Source organism: Zea mays, chromosome 10, assembly GCF_902167145.1.
Source record: "Zea mays cultivar B73 chromosome 10, Zm-B73-REFERENCE-NAM-5.0, whole genome shotgun sequence".
In the NCBI taxonomy this organism is placed as follows: Eukaryota; Viridiplantae; Streptophyta; class Magnoliopsida; order Poales; family Poaceae; genus Zea; species Zea mays.
The window spans coordinates 128,365,643-128,389,619 of record NC_050105.1 but is presented as its reverse complement, the minus strand read 5'-3'; the positions used below and the strand labels follow the sequence as shown (position 1 = coordinate 128,389,619).

The 23,977-nt window shown below is 43.0% G+C and overlaps 1 protein-coding gene across 12 annotated transcripts; it reads left to right on the top strand.

Annotated features, from left to right (window-relative positions):
- The first annotated feature begins 174 nt into the window (after window positions 1-174).
- On the top strand, window positions 175-22,142 carry LOC542568 (NAD-dependent protein deacetylase SRT1). Of its 12 annotated transcripts, none has more exons than XM_008664103.4 (15): window positions 191-480; window positions 1,247-1,402; window positions 8,266-8,295; window positions 8,380-8,472; window positions 9,385-9,504; window positions 10,170-10,270; window positions 10,380-10,488; window positions 12,187-12,266; window positions 16,941-17,019; window positions 17,780-17,833; window positions 18,063-18,156; window positions 18,668-18,747; window positions 19,120-19,187; window positions 19,354-19,456; window positions 21,445-22,124. In XM_008664103.4, exons 2-15 carry the CDS (start codon window positions 1,304-1,306, stop codon window positions 21,763-21,765), a joined length of 1,431 nt encoding a protein of 476 aa, XP_008662325.1. In that variant the 5' UTR covers window positions 191-480; window positions 1,247-1,303; the 3' UTR covers window positions 21,766-22,124. The 12 variants fall into 12 exon arrangements, with proteins under 12 accessions (XP_008662327.1, XP_035819120.1, XP_008662325.1 ...); XM_008664104.3 differs by having other exon boundaries at window positions 198-480; window positions 1,254-1,402; window positions 18,063-18,114; window positions 21,445-22,142; XM_035963226.1 differs by having other exon boundaries at window positions 198-480; window positions 1,254-1,402; window positions 8,266-8,308.
- Window positions 22,143-23,977: the final 1,835 nt, after the last annotated feature.

Here is a 23,977-nt window from a genome sequence, read left to right as displayed (position 1 = left end):
TTTACTAAGTGATTTCAATTTTCGCAATGGAAATTAAAGTGAAAATCAAACATGCTTTCTTATTATTACCATCATTATATTTGTCTGTAGAAATACCAATTATGGGATATAGGTATAGCGGTAGCTGGCTCTGACGAGCGGTCATAAATTTCTGTTTGGTTTGTTAATAAAAACATGTGATAGCACATCTGACAGGTGGGTCCATCTGACAGGTAGGCTCTTTCTACTCCCGATCCATCCGCAGCGGGCGGCGGCCGCCTCCTCGGCTCCTCCCCCGCGGCCGAGCTCGCTCCTCGCCCCGCCGCCTCAACTCGTCTCGCCCGCGACCGATTTCCTCCCTCCGCTCGCCGCGCCGCAACCCGGAGATAAGGCCGCGCTCGATCGAGAACCACCTGGGGTCCAGCGTCATCGCGACCAGCTCCGGCGAGGCGTCCGCCCTTTGCAGCCCGGTGTCTCTGCGACCGGCACACAGCTCCAGAGGTAGGTCTCCGTTCGAACAGCGCCAGGGTATATTCTCTCCTTCCCCCGCTAACAGCTCGTCCGTCTCGGCCCCTCTTGGTTCTCTCCAGCCTCAGACTGGCCGTCGCTCTAAAAATGTCATCACGCACCCAATCCGCTTGTAGCTGTACGCTGCAACCTACTCTGCCTTGTCCTCTCCCATCACCCTAAGCATGCGCGCAACCCCCACTCATGAGTCATGACTCACCAACGACTGGGCCCTCCGTCGCTGCTGTCCTGCTTCGCCACCCGCCGTCTTTGCCGGCGATGAGCACTACCAGGACACCATGTATTCCCTCCACTTGTTTTCCTTTCTGCTGTGAGAAGCTGTGCGCCCAAACCTTAACGTAATTCGTAGGTAAAACCGTGCGCCCAAGCCCTGACATGCCATTCGTAACCCGATCTGAATCTAGTTACAAATGCATGTACTATGCATACTAACTTCGATTGCTTTGCAAAAATTATTGGGTGTACATGTCCTTTACTGTGCCCGCCCCTGCTGATCGAGACATTTTTTAAGGATTAATGATGACAATATAATAAAACGTGTTCTAGACTTCCAGTGTGATCATAAGAAATCCTTTGTTTATGCTAGTATTTAACTATTTGATTGAATCGAATATATACCTTTTTTCTAAGTTATTTTTACTGGAGTTGTGGCACTGAGTTGGGTATTGGTGTTGTATTTCTCACCTAGCATACTCCCTATTGCAAATTATCAAGATCTGCCACTGACTAATGGAACCAGTTTATAGGGTGTCTTGGACTGAAGAAGATATCAGCAAAGCTTGAAAAGGACTGAGAGATGTCATTGGGCTATGCTGAGAAGCTGTCCTACCGGGAGGATGTGGGTACTGTGGGAATGCCTGAGATCTTTGAGACCCCTGAGCTAGTCCAGAATAAGGTTTATCTCTGGTCTATTTAAATTTGTTTATTAGATACAAATGCTTCAATCTGCCTTGAAGCCAGCAAAATCCTCCTAGTGATTAGGGCTGTGGTAGATTGGGCTGATCTGTCTATCAGTTGGCCGCTCCCTATTTTCTTTTTGGCAGCTTGTTAAGAGGATAAGTTTTATTTCTGGTTGCTGTCATGGTCTAGTTTTTTTCTTTGTCTGTTTTTTTGCCTTGTTTGGGCATTGTATTTGGTCCATTTTGGACTTTTCTTTCTCTTAATACAATGATGCGCAGCTCTCCTGCGCATTCGAGAAAAAAGATGTTTGAACTTAATTACGATATTAACTTTGAAGCATTTGTTTCCTTAGGCTGTAAATGATCTATGCAAGTGTTTTGGTTGTCTTAGATGGTTTAATCATATATTTTAGTGCTTGATTAATATTATGTTATGGACCAAGCATGTGCATGCTGCTTGGAATATATTTGGAAAATGATGACGCTCATAGCGCAAATGAATTTTAGGTTATGTGCTCCCCCCTAAGTTAGTTTTGTGACTGTTAGAGGTAGACATAGTGTTTTGCCGGGACTATTAACCTCAGCTATCATTGCTTGATTATATAGAAAGATGAGTCACATTGATTACATAACAGCTCATTAGAGCTTAGCTAATCTGATAGGAGCCTTGGCAGCCGCACACACCTGTTGAGCTGCTCAAGGTCTTTAATGACTATAATTAACTAGCACAAGTAACTAGGAGAATGCTTAGGAAACAGGACATGCTTAGGAAACAGGACTTAATAACAACATTTCTCCCCCTAAGGCCTGTTTCAACTGATCTTGATCTCCTTGATCCCAATTCTGCTTCTCATATATTCCAACTTGGTCTTGCCCAAAGCTTTGGTCAGTATATCAGCAAGCTGATCTGCAGTGGGAATAAATTCTGTTTTGATGCTACCTTCTTCCACACAGTCCCTGATGAAGCGATGCTTGATTCTAATATGTTTGCTCCTGTCATGGAAAACAGGATTCTTTGCCAAAGCTAGAGCAGATTTATTGTCTACTCTAAGTTCCACCACCTCAACTTCTCTTCCCAATAATTCTGTAAACAGCCTTGACAACCACAAGGCTTGGGTTGCAGCTGTTGTCATTGCCACATATTCAGCCTCACAGCTTGACAAGGCAACAACTCTCTGCTTGATAGATTGCCAGCTGACCAGACTGTTTCCAAGGAAAAACAAACATCCAGTAGTGCTTTTACTTGTATCAATATCTCCAGCCAAGTCTGAGTCACTATAACCCACAAATCTTGCCTTGCCTGTCATTCTAGTATAGCATAGCCCATGATCTAGAGTACCAGCCACATATCTCAAGATTCTTTTTATAGCCTGAAGATGTTCAGCTGTTGGCTTCTCCAGAAATCTGCTAACATACCCTACAGCAAAAGCCAAATCTGGCCTTGTGTGCACTAGATATCTCAGGCTACCAACTAGTCTTCTATACTGAGTTAGATTTACCTCCTTTGCTGTACTTTCCTTGCTCAGTTTCAACCTTTCTTCCATGGGGGTGGTGGCTGGATTACAGTCTGCCATACCACCGAGCTCAAGTATCTTCTTAGCATAATGAGTCTGTTTCAGAGTAATGCTTCCCTCTGATTGTCTTACCTCAACCCCAAGATAGAAAGACAACAGACCCAAATCACTCATTTCGAATGTCTGCTTCATTTTTGCCTTGAAAACTTCAATCTTCTGCTGATTGACTCCAGTGATGATCAAATCATCAACATAGACTCCAATTACCAGCAAAGAATCACCTGAGCCTTTCCTGTACATGGCAGCCTCATATACATTCTGCTCAAAACCCATCTGCTTGAGAGTCAAATCAAGTTTGGCATTCCAAGCCCGAGGAGCCTGTCTTAGGCCATACAATGCCTTGTGTAACCTGTACACTTTCTTCTCTTCTCCTGATACTTCAAAGCCTGGTGGCTGAGTAACATAAACCTCTTCCTTGAGTTCTCCATTCAGAAATGCAGACTTCACATCCATGTGATGTACTGCCCAACCTTCTTGTGCTGCTAGAGCAAGTAAAACACGTACTGATTCCATTCTTGCAACTGGTGCAAAGGCATCTTCATAGTCAATCCCTTCCTTCTGAACAAAGCCACGGGCCACAAGTCTTGCCTTGTGCCTGATCACAGCACCATGTTCATCCTTCTTCAATTTAAACACCCACTTCAATGAAATTGGGCGATGACCTGGACTAGGAGTAACAAGTTCCCAAGTCCCATTCCGCTCAACTGAGCTCAGCTCTTCCTTCATTGCTGCCTGCCAATCTGGGTCATCTTTGGCCTCTTCATAGCTTGTGGGCTCACCGGCATGAGTGAGGTTCAGTTCTGCAAACAACCTCTGTGCCGGCAAAGGGGTTGGCTGATTACCAATAATATCATGGATCTTCCTATAACGAAGCTCTTCACCATCATGATAAGCATCCACCCTTTCACTATCATTCTCCAGAGGAGCCACATGCTCTATCTGCGGGCTTGCTGGAGCTGGTGTAGGTGTTCTAGGTGACACAGACACCTCTGTCTCCACTGCGGATTCCTCTGCTTCTGCTGCAGACTCTCCTGCACTCACCAAAGGGAGACTAGGTGATGTAGGATGTGGCTGAAGAGGTGGTGAGGGTAACACTGAACTCTCTGCTTCAGAAAACTCTTCTGCCCATGGAAACTCAACAACAAAATCGCTGCCTGCTGCCTCTGAAGTACCTGCTGCCGCTGATGCCCAGTCCCAGCCACGTCCTTCATCAAATACCACATCACGGCTGACTCGCACGCGCTGGGACACTGGATCAAATACACGATATGCCTTGGCCCCTTCTACATAGCCAATGAACACTCCAGCCTCACCACGATCATCAAGTTTCTGGAGCTGAGTAAGCCGCCGGGTATAAGCCACGCAGCCAAATACCTTGAGATGGCCAACTGTTGGTGCCCGGCCATGCCATGCCTCATACGGAGTGACATTCTTCAGTGCCTTTGTTGGAGATCGATTCAGAATGTGCACAACCGTCATCACAACCTCCCCCCAAAACCGAGAAGGCATCCGGCGTTGCTTGAGCAGAGCTCGTGCCATGGCCACCACAGTTTGATTCCTGCGCTCAACCACACCATTCTGTTGCGGTGAATAAGGAGCACTGAAATGCCTTTTAATACCTTCATCAGCGCAGTATGCGGCGAACTCCGCGACGGTGAATTCCCCGCCATTGTCGGTGCGCAGGACCTTCAACTTGCGCCCGCTTTCCACCTCTGCTGCCGCCTTGATCTTCTTGATTGCTTCCGCCGCTGCGTCCTTGGATGGCAGCAACACAGCCCACATAAAACGGGTGGCATCATCGACGAGCAGCAGGATGTAGCGGTTGCCCGTCGGTGTCGCTGGCGTGACTGGGCCGCACAGATCACCGTGCACCAATTCGAGTTGATTCTGGGCACGATATGCTGCTGCGGCCGGAAAAGAGCGCCGCCTCTGCTTCGTGGTGACACAAGTGTCACATACCTGCTCCACATGATCGACCACCGACATCCCACGCGCCATCTCCTCCTTGCTGAGTCGCCGGAGTGCATCGAAGTTCAGCTGGCCGAAACGTTCGTGCCACTGCCATGCCTCAACATCCTTGCGCACCGCGAGACAGATAGGTTGTGCAGCCTCGAGGTGCAAAATGTACAACCTGTTCTTCCCTCGATGTACCTTGGCCAGCAATCGGTGATGATTGTCCCAAATGCGGAGCACGCCATGGTTAATCACAACCTTGGACCCTCCTTCATCAAGCTGTCCCAGACTTAGTATGGAGTTCTTCAGCGCTGGAATGTAGTAAACGCCGTGAAGAACTCTCTGCTCACCAGTCTTGGCTTGAAAAATGATGGATCCAACTCCCTTGATTTCCACCTTCGATGCATCCCCGAACCGGACCGTTCCTCGAACGCCAGTGCTCAGATCAACAAAGAGTTCTTGACGCCCGGTCATGTGATGTGTTGCGCCAGAGTCTAGGTACCAACCGCTGTCCATATCTTCTTCATCCACGCCAAGGTAGGCACAGGCACGTGGCTCAGAGAGCTCGACGTGCTGCGCCGTGTAGCTGTGCGCCGGCGTGCTCTGTTCCAGGCTGATAAAGCCATGTGCCAGAAACAGATCACCATCTTCTTCACATTCGGCGTACTGGACGCGCGCCTCATGCCTTCCTTGGTTCCCGCCACGCTGTCCAGCCTGATTTCCGCCGCCGCGACCTCCACCACGGTTGCCACCGCCGCGGCCAGCACAGTTTCCACCGCCACTGCCGCGCTCTGCATCCTCACGACGCGGCTGCGGACACTCACGTGCCCAGTTTGCCCAGTGGCCTTCCTGGTTGCAGTTGAGGCAGGTGTTGGGGCCGACACGGCCAACAACATTGCCGTCTCCTCGTCCGCCACCACGTCCACCTCCTCTGTCTCGTCCTCGTCCACCACCGCGGCTGCGTCCATCGCCACCACGCTGGTTCTTGGAACCAGAACCACCTGCATCGTCTCCCTTCTCCTTTTTGCATCGCGCTTTCCACTGCTCCTCAGTGTACAACAGCTTGCCATTGATGGCCACCGGCTCGGTCAGTACTTGTTCTTCGCGATTGTCCACCGCCTTAAGCCTTCCAGTCACCTCCTCAAGAGTCAGTGCCTCAAAATCAAGGAACTGCTCAATGGCGACGACGATCTGCGAGTACTTGGCCGACACCGTGCGCAGGAATTTCTCCACCACGCGCTCCTCAGTGATGTCCCTATCACCATGGATGACAAGCTGCTGGTGCAGAGTTGACAACCGCACAGCAAAGTCATCCACTTGCTCACCAGGATTGACGCTGATGTTCTCCCAATCACGGCGTATGCGCTGCAGTGTTGCTCGACGGACCCTGTCCACGCCGATGCGGGTCGCAGCGATGGCGTCCCACGCCTCCTTCGCCGTAGCCTTGTCGAGCAGTGGGAGACCCATCTCCTTGGGTACAGCCCCGACGATCACCTCCAGTGCACGTCTGTCATCGCGGAACTGGACAGGACCGCCTTCAATGGCGTCCCAGAGATCGCGCACCTGCATCCTCAGCTTCATAGTCTGGCTCCACTCGTAGTAATTCGTCTTGTCCAGCATCGGCCACGCCGTGCCGCTGCCGGAGTCGCGGTACACCACCCTTCCTTGCGGCGACTCGTAGCGACCACCGCCGCGGCAGCGCCTCCGGTCCCGCAGTGGTGACTGCGAACGCCTCCGGTCTCGCGGAGGAGCCCGCGGCCTCCGATTCCTCTCCATCTCCTCTTCCTCTACCTCGACCTCCTCATCTTCTCCCTTCTCGGCGGCGATTTCAGCCTGCAGCTCCTGCGCCGTCCTTGCCGCCGCCTCTGCTGCAGCCGCTGCCTGCTTTGCTGCCTGGACTGCCAGCGCCGCTGCTTCCTCTGCGGCCTTCAGGCGCGCAGCCCGGCTGGAGAAGTCGCCCAGCTCTCCTTCGCTGGTTCCCTTGGCCTTGAGCCTGGCAGCGCGCTCAGCAGAGGTCGACATGAGTAGAGAAGAGAGGAGTCGGCCTTGAGGCTCTCGTGTGTCTAACCTAAGCTCTGGTACCAAATGTTAGAGGTAGACAGAGTGTTTTGCCGGGACTATTAACCTCAGCTATCATTGCTTGATTATATAGAAAGATGAGTCACATTGATTACATAACAGCTCATTAGAGCTTAGCTAATCTGATAGGAGCCTTGGCAGCCGCACACACCTGTTGAGCTGCTCAAGGTCTTTAATGACTATAATTAACTAGCACAAGTAACTAGGAGAATGCTTAGGAAACAGGACATGCTTAGGAAACAGGACTTAATAACAACAGTGACATATGGTGAAGTTAGGTATTTCTATCAAAGAATATCCTGTCGAGAAGAATTATGCTACAAATGGAGATTTTACTTTGTTACTGGTATACTGGCTGTGGGGAAGATTAAATGAAGCAAGACAATTTTTGGGATGTATCATCATGAGTTTTTGTTGGCCCATGACTTGATCAGTATGACATCCGGTCCAATTTGAACTAGGCACTTGGTGGCCCATGTGTGTGTGTGTGTTAATGTGATAGCTGTGGGGAAGATTAAATGAAGTAAAGGCAAATTTTTGACATATTCTTGGTGCTTTGATCAGGTTGACATACTGTTGAATTTGAATTAGTCAGTAGGCACTTTGTGGCCCATATGTGTATTGATGTGAGATTGTGGGGTTTAGTCCCACCTTGCTAGAGGGTTGGTTAGACCATCATATAAGGTTTCTAGAGCACATGTCACTAATCCGGGATTAACCCTTTTACGCGAAGCGAGAATGAAAACTTAAGTGTGTTGATGGGCACTCATCTGAGCTGTTTGGACTATAGGGCACTGAGAAGTGTGGTTGATTTCTAGTTTGATCCTCAGTTTGATTTGATGGCACATGAGGCATAAATTAGGTCCTTCGTGCCAAGTAATTCTTTATATGTAGAAACCTGGTTCAGAGGCTGAAATTTGGAAAAGAGTAGGGAACTTCAGTTCTCCTATGTGGGAATTCCTGGTAAAGTAGTTGACCATGTACCAGGTGCTGGGGGAACATATATTGCCATCAGTGACGACAATGTCATGGTGACAACTGACAACCAGAGCACTTTTGTTATATGCCATGTTATGATACCTTTTCTGAAAATGTACTAAAATGAAACTTACAGCTGTGCAAATCCATTTTGTGGTTAATGTTTTTTTCTGAAGCAACATGTTGTGGTTAATGTTTTATAGACCAATAGAGGCACATTGAATGATTGCTGTGCTTTTACATTCTATTTTTTTCTTCCTGGATTGTTGATGCAGATAGAAGAGCTTGCTGCCATGGTGCAAAAGGTTGTGCTACCATGTTGGTACTCATTTCAACTCTCAATCATGATTTCCTTACACGGATGACATTAATTGGCTTTTACAATGCAGAGTAAGCATTTAGTGGTGTTTACCGGGGCAGGGATATCAACTTCATCAGGCATACCTGATTTTCGAGGGCCCATGGGTGTCTGGACCTTGCAGGTAGTACTGGTGTCTGTGTTAATTGCCTTGAGCATGGACCCTTTTAGCATGTGCATGCATTTATTTTAAGTAATTTTTTATGCTTGGTTGCAAGGTAGATATCTATGCACATTTGAATGTATGTTAGATAGAAGGCAGATAGAATGTCGGAAATATGTTCTCATATGGTTATAATACTAGTTAGTTGCTTGTACATTGCTACGGTTTCTGTATATCATAATCATATACTTAAATGTGATATTTATTCAAACACGGTTATATTGTTAATTTTTCAAATTATTAGTATATGTGTATAATATCTCTCCTTTATATAACACAAACAAACATGAGTTGCAGTGGTAGAAGTCAATTGCTTTATACCAAGCGAGCATGGTTCGAATCCTCCACACCCTATTTTTTGATATTTTCCACGCGGGAGGGGGAAAGGAAATTTATTCGCTCGCTGCGCTGGCTGGAGGAGGCGACACACGAAGAAACTCACACTTAAATATAGTAGAGAAGAGATTGGACTTTGTGTCGACTAAAAGTTTTTTCCTTCAAAATACTTGATGTTTGATAAGCTCTAGTCAAACTTCAGAAACTTTTATCATTAAGACAGTAACTTCCAAAATATTTAGTTCGGTAACAAAAAAGTTGCATTCACGGCTTTGTTTTTACAAGTATTATCACAATTCTATAAATTTTTGTATTTTATAACTATATCCAGTGGTCAAAATTTCACATCGGGGACTGTGTCCAAATGTCAGGTACTTCTGACTGTAGGATGATATTATGAATTTCTTTCATTTTTGTTATTTTTTAAAACATAGTTTTCAATAATTAATACCTGCTATTCCCCATAGGAGGAAACTACTTTCCTGATGAACAATTATTGAATAAACACTATCAGTTTTATAATTTTACATGTTATAGCGTGCAGGAAAAGGTATTCCTAATGCATCACTTCCCTTCCATCATGCTGTTCCAAGCTTGACACATATGGCACTAGTCGAACTTGAAAGAGCAGGATTTCTAAAGTTTGTCATAAGCCAGGTTTGCTCTAGGTGCAGTACCTGCAGATATTCTTCATTCTATTCATATTACTGCTAAGGAGTTTAACATATCAAAGTGCGAAATAACTTATCAAAATACATAATGCAATCTTTTGGTTATTATTAGTCATTACAGTATTCTTCTGTGTGACTAATGGATTACTTCTAGGGGTGGTAATGAGCTCTAAATTTTACACTATAAAGTCTAAGGATCGAATTGGATTAGGATCGAGCTCTATTTCTATTCATTTTTGAACTAAAATTATTAAGAACCCTAAGAGCATTTTCAAGAGCTCCCCAGAAAATGACTCCTCAAAATCAATTTTAAGGGACATCTAAAAAATTAGTGGGGGTAGATTTTAAACCTTTCTCCAACAGATCCCTTAAAGCGGCAGATTGTTTCTGGGGAGCCCAAAAAACCCCCCATTTGTAGCTACAAATGAGGGAGTTTTAAGGGCTATGAAAAAGTTGGGAGCACTTTAGGAGAACTGTTGGAGACATGTTTTTGTGTTTTTCCCAAAAAACTGGATTTAGGGGAGACTTCTGGGGAGCTCTTGGAGATGCTCTAACTTATTGTGAAGAAACAATTGGATCGTGATCCATTAGCACCCCTAATTACTTCTGAGTTCTGACACCCATTTAATTTGAGTTGTCTGTATTTTCCAGAATGTTGACAGCCTACATCTCCGTTCTGGTTTCCCAAGGGAGAAGTTGGCTGAATTACATGGCAATTCTTTCAAGGAGATCTGCCCATGCTGTAAAACTGAGTATGATTTACTTCATTTATATTACATCTTATTAGGAGTATGTATCAGTTATTCATATGATTCCTTTTTCTTGTCTTGGTTTATTCAAGAGACTGTTCTCTGTTTGAAGGTACCTTCGTGATTTTGAGATTGAGACAATTGGACTGAAGGATACTCCAAGACGTTGTTCTGATAAGAATTGTGGAGCTAGATTAAAGGATACAGTTCTTGACTGGGATGTAGGTACCTGCATCTTCAACATGTTAAGCTACAATTTTGTTGTCGAAATAACTATTTCATTTGGCAATAGGAAGTACCATGAAATCTTACCTTTGGCAGATGGAAGTTCTATGAAACACTACATATTTTCATATTCCATAGTGTTGCGGGCGTGTAGGGATGGAAACGGCTACTTATTTAGATATCAATTTTTTGGACTTATTTTCTTTGATTGCGAATAAATAGGATATAAAATCTACTATACAAATTCGTATTCTTGTTTTTAGCATTGAGCTTGTAAAGATTCGTAAAAGGTAAACTTCAAATTTATCATATATCTTCTCAAATGATAGATATAAAATTCAGATACAGATTCAGATAGTTTTTTACCTTTTTTGTTGTAGGGAGTAAATGCATAAAACGATTTATGCAAAAAACTGTTCTTATTTATAGTAATGTGCTTGATAACATAAGAAAAGATCAGCATCAAATTTTTATACATATCTATTTTAAAATATTAAGTTAGTTCTAACAATTCGGATATCGATTTTCATCCCTACGGGCGTGTTTGTTGAAGAGCTTGCCTGCCATTCAGCTTTCCCAGACTGTCGAATTTGGTCACCTGGTAGCCAGGATTGCTGCCTGGCAGCTGACCTGCCAGCCATGTTTCAAACCAAACACGCCTATTAGTCCCTGCTACAGAAATTTCATATTCTTTTTGTCATGTACCTTGTGGTATAGTTGGATCAGTTCCCAATTAGAACGCTAGCTATCTCTGAAGGTGTTCGGCTGGCTAGCTGGCTGCGACTCCGAACAGGTGCTGCAGCCAATCCTGACTTTCTACCGCTGACCAGCCAGCCAGAAGCAGCCAGCGCTGGGCAGCAGAACGGGCTGTCTGAATTCATTGGTACCTCAGAAGTTATTTTAATAATCCATAGCCAACACAATATTTGTTGAGGTCACTTGAATTCTTGACATACTGGTTATTCTGTCTTGCAAACCATTTGTGTTGTAATAAATTTTTAGTAGGGTTCTATACTTTTATGTCTCTAAAAGGTGTTGGTGGCTTAATCCGCAACAATCCACTGGCTTTGGGGTTGCATTTTCGGTTTTCAGGTATATGTAGGAGCAATGTGTGTTACCTGAGTGTTTTTCCTGTTGGAAAAGATTGTTCATCACTGTTAAGTTCTACTTGTCGTCGACTCTGTTGCTTCTCAAGTATCAGAATTCTAGTATAATGGCATGCTTAGTGAAATATTTATTTAGAAGTGTCATTGGTTTTCAGGTATGAGTAGCATCACTACTTGAGTGTTTTTCCTTGTGGCTTAAGATTATCCATTGGTACAAGTTCTGTTTGTAGTTGACTGTGTTGCTCCAAAGGATCAGAACCTAGAATACCACATGTTTAGTAATATTTTTAGGAGTATCAATCTATTTTCTGTGGATTCTGTATATGTTCCCTTTTAAGAAGCGATGTTTTTTGCGTGAGCTGGTATGCTGCGCCAAGTAGTAGATGGACTTGTGTCATTTTAGTGATGGTTGCTGAATGCCATCTTATATACAACAGCAAAACCTTTTTAGTCCCAGGCAAGTTGGGGTAGGCTAGAGTTGAAACCCAACAGAAGCCACAAATCAAGGTTTAGGAATACCATCTTATGTATTATTGGAATTTATGATTTCATCAATGGTGTCAGATTATCGAACACATTTTTTTGCAGGATGCTTTACCCCCTGAGGAGATGAATTTGGCCACGGAGCATTGTCGATCAGCTGATCTTGTTCTATGTCTAGGAACTAGGTATCGACCATATTATTTTGCAAGTTCCTTTACTGAAATTAGTATCATAGAAAACTTTTTTGACCTTTAATCTGGTGATGCATACTACATGTTGTGGGCACTTTCTCATATTTGTCTAAATCAGAAGCGAACAAAGACTGATGGGTACTATCTCTCTCCAATTATGGATGAAAACGGATACCTATTTGGATATCATTTTTTTGGTCATTGTTCTTTGATTGCGAATAAAAAGAATATAGATTCTGCTATGCAAATTTGTATTCTTATTTTTAGCATTGAGATAGTAAAGATTCATAAAAGGTAAACATCAAATTTATCATATATCTTCTCAAATGATATGTATAAAATTCGGATACGGATATCTTTTCACCTTTTTTTTGTAGTGGGCAAATAATGCATAAAACAATTTATGCAAGATTTTATTCTTATTTGTAATAATGTGCTTGATAACATAAGAAAAGATCAACATCAAATTTCATACATATCTATTTTTAAATATTAAATTTGTCCTAACAATTTGGATATCCACTTTCATCCCTATCTCCAATTGCTTTCTACAATGGACATTGAACTAGTTTAGTAATTTTCTTATTCTTTAATAAAGTTACACAGGTCACCTGCATATTTGTGAGAAAAGTTCATATACAACTCAGCCTGAACCATTTGCCATATTTTTGAGACTGCACGCTGGCTAGAAATAAAACCTGTGGACCTCTCTGATACCATATAGGTTGAATGCTGCCTTGTTGACCCCCATAACATCACACACTTCATTTCCTCAAACATTAGATACAACTGGTCTCTCCTGTCTTGAGTGTCCTTTCCCTCAACATGTTCGCCTCTCTGCCTATGCTACCTTTGCGTCCCCCCCCAGTGCCTCTAACTATTTTTTCCTTTTTTTTTCGAATACGCAGGAGGGCTGCGTATCATTAAATTAAAGTAGAGGGAAAAAGGGCCTGTGGCCCGGGACAAACAGAACACACACAACACAAACACACACTCTAAACACAAACACACACTTACCCTTACAAAGCACACACCACACAGACACAAACGACCCCAACACTCCCGTCTTTTAGTAGGCTATAAGGCTTTCCTTTCTCTATCCAGGGTCAAAAAGAGAGCGCAAGTTCTTGGCTCCAGCAGAAACCCACAATCTCATCTCATCTTTAAATCCATCCTCTAAGGTATTAAGGCAGGGTCGAGCTCCTTCAAAAACACACCTGTTTCGTTGCTTCCAAATACTCCAAGCCCCAAGAATTATCATACTATTAAACCCCTTTTTTTTGCTCTTAGGAATCTTGGTTGAAGCCTTTCTCCACCATTCAGCAAAAACTGAATCTCTTCTCTTAGGACCCACAGAAGAGAGACCAATGGGGGTTAAAATCTTATGCCAAAACTGTCTTGTGAAGACGCAATTAGATAGAATATGCTGCACAGTTTCGTCTTCCTGGTCACATAGAACACAAAATTCAGGATGCTGAAGTCCCCTTTTTTTAAGTCTGTCCGCTGTCCAACATTTGTTATTTATGGCCAGCCAAACAAAGGTCTTACACTTAGGCGCTGCCCAGCTCTTCCAAATTCTTTTCCAGGGCTCAAAGGATTCTGCTCCAATGAATAAAGCTTTATAGGCAGATTTGGAGGTGTACAGACCATCGTTGCTAAATATCCACACATGCTGATCATTTGAATTTTGAAGCTGAAAAGATTCAATTACCTCCCATAATTGTAGATATTGCTCAATCTCAGCTAGGGAGAGATTCCTCTGGATATCTTGAACCCAGAAATGAGAGGTGAGGGCCTGCTGCACAGTCCTTACTTTTTTAAACTTCATCGGAACTGCAGCAGCAATAAGGGGAGCTATATCCACAATAGAATACCCATGAATCCACTTATCTTTCCAAAATAAAGTTGAAATACCATTACCAATGGTGGTAGTCACTGCTATCTGAAATAAAGCCTGGGCCTGGGAAGATATTTTAAGATCCAGGCCACTCCAAGGCTTCGAAGGAGCAGTTTTTTGTAGCCAAAGCCATCGCAATTGTAGGGCCCAGTTCATCTTTTGGAGATTAGGAATTCCAAGGCCCCCTAAATCAAGAGGCCGAGAGATTTTATCCCAAGCTACAAGGCAATTACCTCCTCTAGCCTCCTTTCTTCCTTTCCACAAGAAGTTCCGTTGAATTTTATCAATGGCTTTGATAACCCATTTAGGAGCATTAAGAGCAATAAATAAGTAAACTGGGATGGCAGAGAGGACAGATTTGATAAGAGTGATTCTTCCCGCAAGATTTAAAAGCTCAGCCTTCCATCCTGGAAGCTTGGCAGCAATTTTATTTATCCAGTGAGCGAGATCCCCAGCACAAAGTTTTTTGCAGCTTAGAGGGAGACCAAGATAGGTTGTGGGAAAATTTTTTGAGGCACATCCCAAGGTCTGAACAGCCAGCGCAGTCCTCTCAGTATTGCACTGGATTGGGTAGGAGAAACTTTTTTGCAAGTTAGTATGGAGACCTGAGGCAACACCAAAACACCTCAAAATTTCTCTGACTACCACAAAGTCCCCAGAAACTGGTTTTACAAACACAGCAACATCATCTGCAAACATTGAAACCCTTTGGCTAATGTTTCTGCCAGCAAGGGGGTGTAATAAACCACACTCATCTGCCCTGATGAATAGGCTATTAAGAACATCCATGACTAGGATGAATAAAAGGGGAGATAAAGGATCACCTTGTCTCAACCCACGCTTGAGAATTATAGGCTGTCCAGGCACTCCATTGACAAGAACTTGAGTGGAAGATGTCCATAGCAGGTTCAAAATCAGATTGCACCAACCCTGCCCAAAACCTAAGTGTTGAAGAATTTCCAGCAGAAATGCCCAATGCACTGAGTCAAAGGCCTTTTTAATGTCCAGCTTCAAGAAAATTGCAGGGATTTTTTTCTGGTGCAACATCTTGGCAGTTTGACTAACCATAATAAAGTTATCATGAATACATCTTCCCCGAATGAAGGCACTTTGATTTGTGCTAACCATTTTATCCAGCTCAGGAGCTAACCTGTTAGCTAGAATTTTAGTGAGAAGTTTGTGCTGCATGATTGTCTGTTACCCATTGCCAAGCTACTGTCTTGATATCCCTACCACCGGTTTGCTAACCCTAGGCAAAGGGGCAGGAAGCGGATTTTGGATGGTGGGACTGGCAGCGAGCAGGGCTGGCAAAGTTTGGTTATAAGCTGTGGGTGTGCGAGGGTGTCTTCAGCAGTGTTTTTTCTGCGGTCTATTGAGGTTGCTGGAATTATGGTAGAAAGGTGTCGACTGTGAGATATCTGGAGTTATAATTGCCATTATCTAGGCAGTGGTTGATGCTCACGAAGCTGTAATGATGTATTTTCTGTACTGGTTTGGACATTGTCAGGAAGGTGACTAGTGGACAATAGAAATTCCCACTGTAGAAGGGTAGAATAGAAATATTTTGTACGCAGCATTGTTTTCAAGTCGGGCGACTAGCTGGTCGATCCATTGGACCGACCAGGCGCCTAATCGCGATTAGGGCGACGATTCAGACGACTAATCGGTCCTCTGTCTATTGACTAGAGCTGTAGAGCAGACAGAAGTCACGGAACAGAACACTGGTGCTGTGAATGTGATGGTAAGAACCAAGAAGGCAAGAACTAGAGACTGCATACATACTGATAAATAATAAGATAGAAAAGGGGGAGGAGGGGAGCTCATCTTGTCCGTCGTAAGTTGTCACTGGTGCTGGTCTGGAGCCGACGCCGGTGACCTGGAGACGCCGGAAGTGGGTGCGGAGCCGGTGCGGGTGGACTGCAGCACCCGCAGGTTACTGCACTGGACGGCCGCCGGTGACTGCACTGGACCCTAGCCGCCACGGGTTGGAGACAACGGGTTGGAGAGGGGTGCATGCAGGGTTTGGTGAGGGGAGGCAAGCTGTTTATGTGACTGTAGATGGACTGAAAAAACAATAAAGCCCAATAGTAAACCCTAGCCGCCACTAAACTCTAGCCGCCACTAAACTCTAGCCGCCAGTGGACGACCAGAAACCCTCTAATCGGACGCCTAATCGATGATCTGGACGCTTAATCGGACGATCTGGACGACCAGAAAGTCTGATCGAGTCGTCCGGCTAATCGGCCACTTTCAGGCGATCAGCCCAACTAATCGCGATTAGTCGGACGACTTGTAAACAGAGGTACACATGATTTAAAACTAGTCAAGTTGGTGCAAAGATGAGGGACAATAATGCATGCATGTATGCCTGTTTCCATATAGCCTAGTAATTAGTAACTAAGAAATTTCTAAACACATTAGATGTTCAGCATTTATTATTTTCAAGAGATATGGAAAAGTATGATTTTAGAATCATCTACAGAGTTACAATGGTAGACATGATGCACCATTCCTAGAGTTATCCTAAACATTAAATGGTAAAGCCAGTCACCCTTCTTTACGTTTAGACAGTTTGGAGTTTAGACGGTGTTTGAACGGAGTGAAATGGCATCACAACATGGTTTAACCTTTGCAGCACTAAGGTCCATAACCTTCACACCACAAATTGTTTGTAGCTTCGTAAATATCCATTTTGCATCTATCTGTTGAATGATTTTATGCCAATATCCCCCTTGTTCTTGTTTTAATTCCTAATATCACATACTATGCAGTTTGCAGATTACTCCTGCATGTAATATGCCTCTGATGTCAATCAAGAATGGGGGGAGGGTGGCCATTGTAAATCTTCAGGTACAGGCTGCTTAATAGAAATGTGTTCTTTCTTATCTTGTGGTACATGGATATGGTAAATAAACACTAGATTACATGTCTAACTAAATATAATACTTCCTCTGTCCTAAAAAATAAGGCATATATTTTTTTTGGAGAAGTCTTTGAAGTCAAACTTTGACCGTTAATTTCTTTTAAAATATGATATCAACAAGTGCAAATTAAGCATCATATTAAAGTATTTTTGAATATAAATTCAAATATATAACATGCATACACTAAAAACATATGTTTTTTGCTAAATTGTTGGTCAAAGTTTTAAAACGTTGACTTTTCTAAAAACATGCACGCCTTATTTTCTGGAATGGAGGGAGTATGTATTGGCAACGACTGCTATGCAAGCAGTCCTTTGCAAGCGTGCAAGCAAACCATCTGGTCCATTAGATCGGTGATCCAACCGTAGGTCACATTTAACACTTAAACCCTTCCACGACCAGCTCAATAATCTTTATAAAAAAACTCCTAACAAACCATGGTTGTATCTGTAGTTGGATCGTAATCTAATGAACCAGATGATTTGTTTGCACACTTGCAAAGAAGAACTGCTTGCAAGAAGAACTGCTTGCATAGCAGTCGTTGCCGTATGTATTATACTCAAATTTAAACTTCCCTTAAAGTAAGAATTCTGATTGTTGCTCCTTTGGCTGTTTCTTTATGTATTAAGATAAGAAAACCCTGTAAATCTAAGGCTTAAATCTGTAACTTTCCTCTTCACTTTCAGGCAACTCCAAAGGATAAAAAGGCAAGCCTTGTCATCCATGGACTTGTTGATAAGGTAGCTACTAGTATGATAATAGCCTTTTGCATCGAGAAAATGACTCACCCTTGTTTTACTTTATGATAATAGCCTACCACCCCTCAGCTTAATAGGTGTATTGCCTCAGAAATCTGTACCAAATTTTGTTCCTGATTAATCCTAAATAAACATCTCAAATGCTATTATAATCAAACTCATATATCTGACAGCGATCTTATTGACAATAATTTAACTGTGTTAAAAACAGGTCATTGCTGGAGTCATGAGCAAGTTGAGTCTGCGAATTCCTCCATACATACGTACTGACTTTGTTCAGCTCACTCTCAGGCACTCACTGAAAAGTGAGCTCATTTTACAATTTCTCATAACACCATTCTTATTTGTCTTCCCGAAATTTCTTATACCTTTGCATGCAAGAAAGCAGTTAAGTTCATGACTGTGTTTGGGAGGAGCTTCTTTAGCATATTTTTTGTGTGTATTTTCTCTTAAATGAAACAATAAGCTGCTCTCCTGCGTTGTTTGGGAAAAAGAAATCGATTAAGTGAATCACATTAAACGGCTAGCATGGTCGAAGTTACTTGTCGCTATGATTTCATCAGGAAAGTTTTTTTTTTTTGCAAACATTGTGGTGACATGGTCACAGTAATGCTGTCAAAGCACTACCTACTGCAGTGATAACTTGTATAATTTATTCAACCATATTTTGAGAATGATTTTTGTTTCACCAGATGTTCTTGTAACGATGTCTTCTGAATAATGTAGTGTGAGAATTGAATGCTTGTTTCCTTTATCTTACGCAAATGTGTTCCAGTCCCCCTCATATTGCATTATCACTTTTGTTTTTTTTTTCAGAGAAATGTGTTAGATGGACTCTTCGAGTAACAAGTATTCATGGCCTCCGAGCACCATTGCCATTTCTTCAGTCTGTCAAGGTTGCGCCCCTGTGTCACATACAGTTTATTAACGTTCTTATGTAACTGAGTCATTGCATACAATGTTATATTAAGCAAAAAATTGAATATGAATTACTGGCTAATAGTGTTACTGCACTGCCGTAGCTTTATATGCAATGTTAGGAGATGCTGCTTTTTTCTCGTACTGACGAACAGACAGGAGAACTACATGCCATTGCATTAAGAGGGAACTAGGAGATGCTCCTGGTCAAACCACTTGAAAGTTGTACTTTAAATGAAGTTTTTTTTGAAGTCTTTTCTATAGGATTTGTCAACATATATCTTTATGTGCTCGAATGAAATACTCGTCCAGAGTTATCTGATTAAAAAATTCTAATAATCTATTAACAGGTTTCCTTTCCAGAAAGACCTGATCTGAAGTCTGTAGTGCTTAAAGAGCAACCATTCTCTTTGCAGAGGTAATGTAGAAGGGAAAATTTCCAATTTATTTATTAGTCTAGCATTGTTTATATTATAGTTCTCTTGGTGTGGCTCTTCCCCTGTTATCTTATTAATATATACACAACTCTCTCGCTTGTTCGAGGAAAAAATGTGAGTTACAGAGCAAATTGTCTACTTTTGTAGGGAAACATCGATGAACAAACCATTTTTCATGCTGTTGACATTAAATTTCAGTGATGGTTGCAGCTGTTTGAGCTCCTCAATTGGATGGCCTGTTGATTTTCAGGTGATTAGCTACTCGATACTCTCCCACTTTTCGTTGGCCATAGTTGACATTGCAATTATAATGTATGATTTACCTTAATTGGTAAGGCTCTTGCATAGATGGCAGTTACTGCTTGCAACCAGCCTTACCATTGGGATCCGAGATTTTTGAACACTAAGGGCTAGTTTGGCAACCCCATTTTTCCAAAGGATTTTAGGAAATGGAGGGGAAATTAGTTCATTTTCCCTTGGAAAAATGGAAGTTCCTTGGAGAAATGGAGTTCCCAAACTAGTCCTAAGCCGTAAAATCTCTCTCCTGATTCCTGAAGCTCTTTTCTGTTTAGTTGTTGTTGTGTGGTCCTCTGGTGTATATTAAGACTCAAGGGCATTATTGCGCAGCTTTTATTAAAAGCTTAACCGAGTCTTACAACTGGGGAAACTAGTTTACAGTTCAAGCACTCTGCTGCAAGCAAGCTTGCTGAGCAACTCAACCTTCACCTCGACTGAAGTCTCACAGCCAACCAAAAGGCTAGAAAAGAGGATCAACGAAACTCAAAAGCTAACTCCAGCAAAACTGCGAACACCCTGAACTTTTCTGCATTCAGACAAACAGCCATCCACACAAGAACTCCAGTGTGGGTCTCACTGCTTCATTAGCTCCTCGTCGATCATTTGCCACATTTGCTCTTGTCCCACCACTGACTCCTTTGGCGCCACTTTCCACTTGCAATAGACCTTTGGCCCTCAAGACCACTGACCACCACATGGGGGGTCTTTCACCAGTTTGTTCTCGAACACCTTGTTGTTTCTTCTCTTCCAAAGCACCCACATAATACCTGCACCACAGAAAAGATTGATCATATGCCTAGAAGTATTTTTTTGTTGATTATGTACTTATGCGGAGATACCAGAAAGTAGACCAACTAACAGGAATACGGTTCAAACTAAAAAGTGCCACTAAAAAGGAGCAGACCCAGACCCAGTGCCAGAGGCTCCCACCTGAGGGCATGTTTGTTTTGCTCTCAATCCATGTGGATTGGGTGAGCTTGGATAGGTTTCAATCTCAAACAAGTCAAAATCTTACATAATTTTTTCCAATCCCATCCAATTCATATAGGATAGGAATAACCGAACAAGCCCCGAGTAGGGTCTAAGGAAGGGATAAACCAAGGCAAGCCTTCTTATTAAATGCGGAGAGACTGCTCAGAACCTGTGACATGGTTAGTGAGACAGCTCTCACCACTTTATCAGGGCTGCCACGAAGTTTGCACAGTATTTCCCCTTTCCACTGCTAGTGGACAAGAAAAAAACCAAACAAATATAGCTATTGGACAAGAAAAAAGGATATGATCTGTTGATTCCTCATTGGTCCTTCCCACAAGTTTGCACAGTATTTTCCCTTTCCACTGCTCCTTAAGTTGCTGTGCTGACTGAATTCTATCATGGGCAACCATCCAAAGTACTCCATCCGTTCTTTTTTATTTGTCGCGTTTTAGTTCAAAAATGAACTAGCGGGCGACAAATATTCGAGAACTGAGGTAGTAGTACTTTTAGCGGTACTTTACTTTTCCATATTTCTACCTTCTGCTGATCAATAACTCTTCCAAATGTTAAAGCCCTGTACAAAGATCTAGTTGAGATATTGCCTTTTCTTTCTTAGGTCCAAACAGTTTCATCTTGCCGATCTGCTAGCTGAACCGTTTATAACCTCTCAATCACTGTTCCAGTATTCCGATGTTTGCTGAGTTAAAGCTTCTTCTGAACTAAAAAGTGAACCCTATACCACCATCTAAGGCATCCTCAATGGAGATTTCAGGATTGCTGCAGATATTGTATAGCAACCTGTGTGGGTAGCAATCATGTTATTCTTTCCATCTTCGATAGTATGGTACCTTCTTCGGTTTACCTTTTAGACTCGTTCCTTATTACTCTTGTGAAGGTGTTGATTATCACCATTTAGATCTATTGTTTTACATTACACATATTTAACGAGAAATCTTATCAATGCAGAAGCGAAAAGACAGCTTCGTCAGAGATAGAGCTCTAGTCCTACGGGAGTTGTACTCTGCTGCACAGCGCGAGTCTTGCATTGGGCAACAAGAAATTCTGGAAAGAGAGAACCTACCAAGAGCTGAGACGTCTATTCATGGAATCGTGACAAACATCGTTAGGTATGACACTGAAGATGAAAAGTTGGCTCCACCCAAGAATGATTTGATGAATCACAGCCGCAGCAACCCTGCAAAACGGCACGTGGAAGGCACTGATTGCCACTCGTCATTGCCAAAGAAACTGAAGTACTTTTTGAAAGACAAGAAGCTGAACTGCTAAAAGTGTAAAACCGTAGAAGGTAGATAGAGAATGCTGTAGGTTTGTTTATTTTGGTTATTAGACGAGTTATACGTAGCATAGATGCATGGGAAGTTCGCATGCTAAGGTTGAACTCTTCTGCTGCATAGGAAAGTTGGCTGACTTCTTATATTATGCGAGCCTAGCTTAGGTACCTCCTGTGGGGAGAAGCGATTGCAATACATGGTAGCATGTTGTAGAGCTCCTCACCCCAGTTAGTCAGTGACTGATGATGGTATCCTCTTACCAGTCCTCTGGTGGTATCATCTTTTGTTCACGGAGGTCGATGAAGTACTGCCTCCGATAAAAAAAAGACGCTTTTGACATTATTGCTCCCCAAATTCTTATTTTGACGGCTATACTTTGCCCAGCGAGTAATATCTAATAAATATACGTTTTAACGCAATTACATTTTTTTTTGTCCAAGAAAAATATTTTTGGAAGCTGTTGAAGGTCAAGTGTCAAAATTTTGGATAGACGTTGACGTAGTAGGTTGAGAGCAGGTACTTGCGTGCTTCCCCTGTGAAGTTTTGTTTCATAATAAGTAAGTACTTCATAGTAGGATCAAGCATGGGCAGACGCGATGGACCTTGCCAACTACGCACTGTGCATATGCCACGTTGAAATGAATTACGCACAGTTCCAGCTTAAAGCTCTTTACTCTGATCAAATGTGCTGCCCAATGACGCTTTTGGTGTGGCCATAAGGCTATTTACAATGGAGGTTTCATGGGGTGTTTCATGTATTAATTAGCCTGCTACATCAGCTATTTTGATGACATGTCACATCATTTAAGAAGGAAGAGTTTCATGGAGTTTCATGGGGATGAAACCATGTTAACTCGTTTCCAAGATCTTGAAAACTGTGTGAAACCTTCACTGAGAGTGTTTTGTTTCATCTTCATATAATTGAGTAAATCCTATTGGTTATTTATATGCAGCATTTAAGAAGTATATTGACATATGAAATAGTGAGATGAAACTCTCTATTGAGAGAGGGTATTTCATTCATCCATAAATCTGATGTGGCATTTTTGAAAACAGTGACATGAAATCCCCATTGTGAATAGCCTAACAATCATCTTGTGGTGGGAGGGGACATCTGGAGCCGTCGGTCAAGGCTGTGATGTTCCTCGATTGGATGCGATAGCATTTACTTGTCTCCCTCCTCTATAGAGCTGTCGAGTCTCGGCTGCTTTTTTCTTTCTCAACAGGATCGGAGTCTAGAAATAAACCATATATTGAGCATCTCCTAGGATCATTTTAAAACTCATTCTTTAAACCACCATTTTGAGACTTATTTAAATAAAAAAATGATCTCTATATATTCCCACTTTATTATAATGTTTCTGTATCTTGTGCACACTCTAAGAGTCAATCTCGTTATGACGTTATCTATCCTTGACTAGCGTTGTCCATCTTTGGTTATCGAGGGGGTGGCTAATATTTTGGATAGCCAAGTTAAGCCCGCTAATTGCAAAAAACCCCAACCTACATCCAACCCACACCCATATCTAATAACTTTGACATCTATCCCATAACCACCCAAAAGCATAAGGATGAAATTAAACCCAACCCACCCAATAACATTATTGACCCCAAACCAATCCATAACTGGGTGCAAACCCGTAGAAAATTTCTCCTTGTGTATATTGCTGTCTTAACAAGCTGAACCTATGGATTTTCCCTGGGTTTCCACCCAGTTATGGATTGATTTGGGGTCAATAATGTCAAGTAAATAATTTATAGTAGAACTTCAGCCAAATTAAGTAGATAATTTATAGTTAAAGGCACATGTTTGGTTAGATGCTAGATTGCATAAAAGCTGCGCAGATACCTTCATGCTCCAGTAAGTCAACAAAGAAATGCAGATAATTAAAGAAATGCATATATAGATGTGAGCAGGGGGCTACCGTGGTACTGTGCTACCGTCGTCGTCGCGCAGGGGGGCTCGGCGTCTAAAGGGATGGAGCACGACCCGTGCTGGTGCTGGCGAGCAGGCGGGAGAGGAGCGACCGAGTGGGGATGGAGCACGGAGAGAGAAGCGGGATGCATCAAGGCGGGATGGAGCACGGGAGAGGAGTCACCGGCCACCAAGGCGGGAGAGGGGCACTAAGTGTGGCACGAGGATGGAGCACGGGAGTTAGGGTTGAGTACTTGAGTTGGGTCTGTAAGACTGTAAGTCTGCTGGGACT

Coding starts and splice junctions, on each gene's coding strand:
- LOC542568 (XM_008664103.4), top strand. CDS start 1,304: ATGTCATTGGGCTATGCTGAGAAGCTGTCCTACCGGGAGGATGTGGGT. Junction 8,296..8,379: donor TTGCTGCCATGGTGCAAAAG/GTTGTGCTACCA, acceptor TTTACAATGCAG/AGTAAGCATTTAGTGGTGTT. Junction 18,748..19,119: donor CATTTCTTCAGTCTGTCAAG/GTTGCGCCCCTG, acceptor ATCTATTAACAG/GTTTCCTTTCCAGAAAGACC.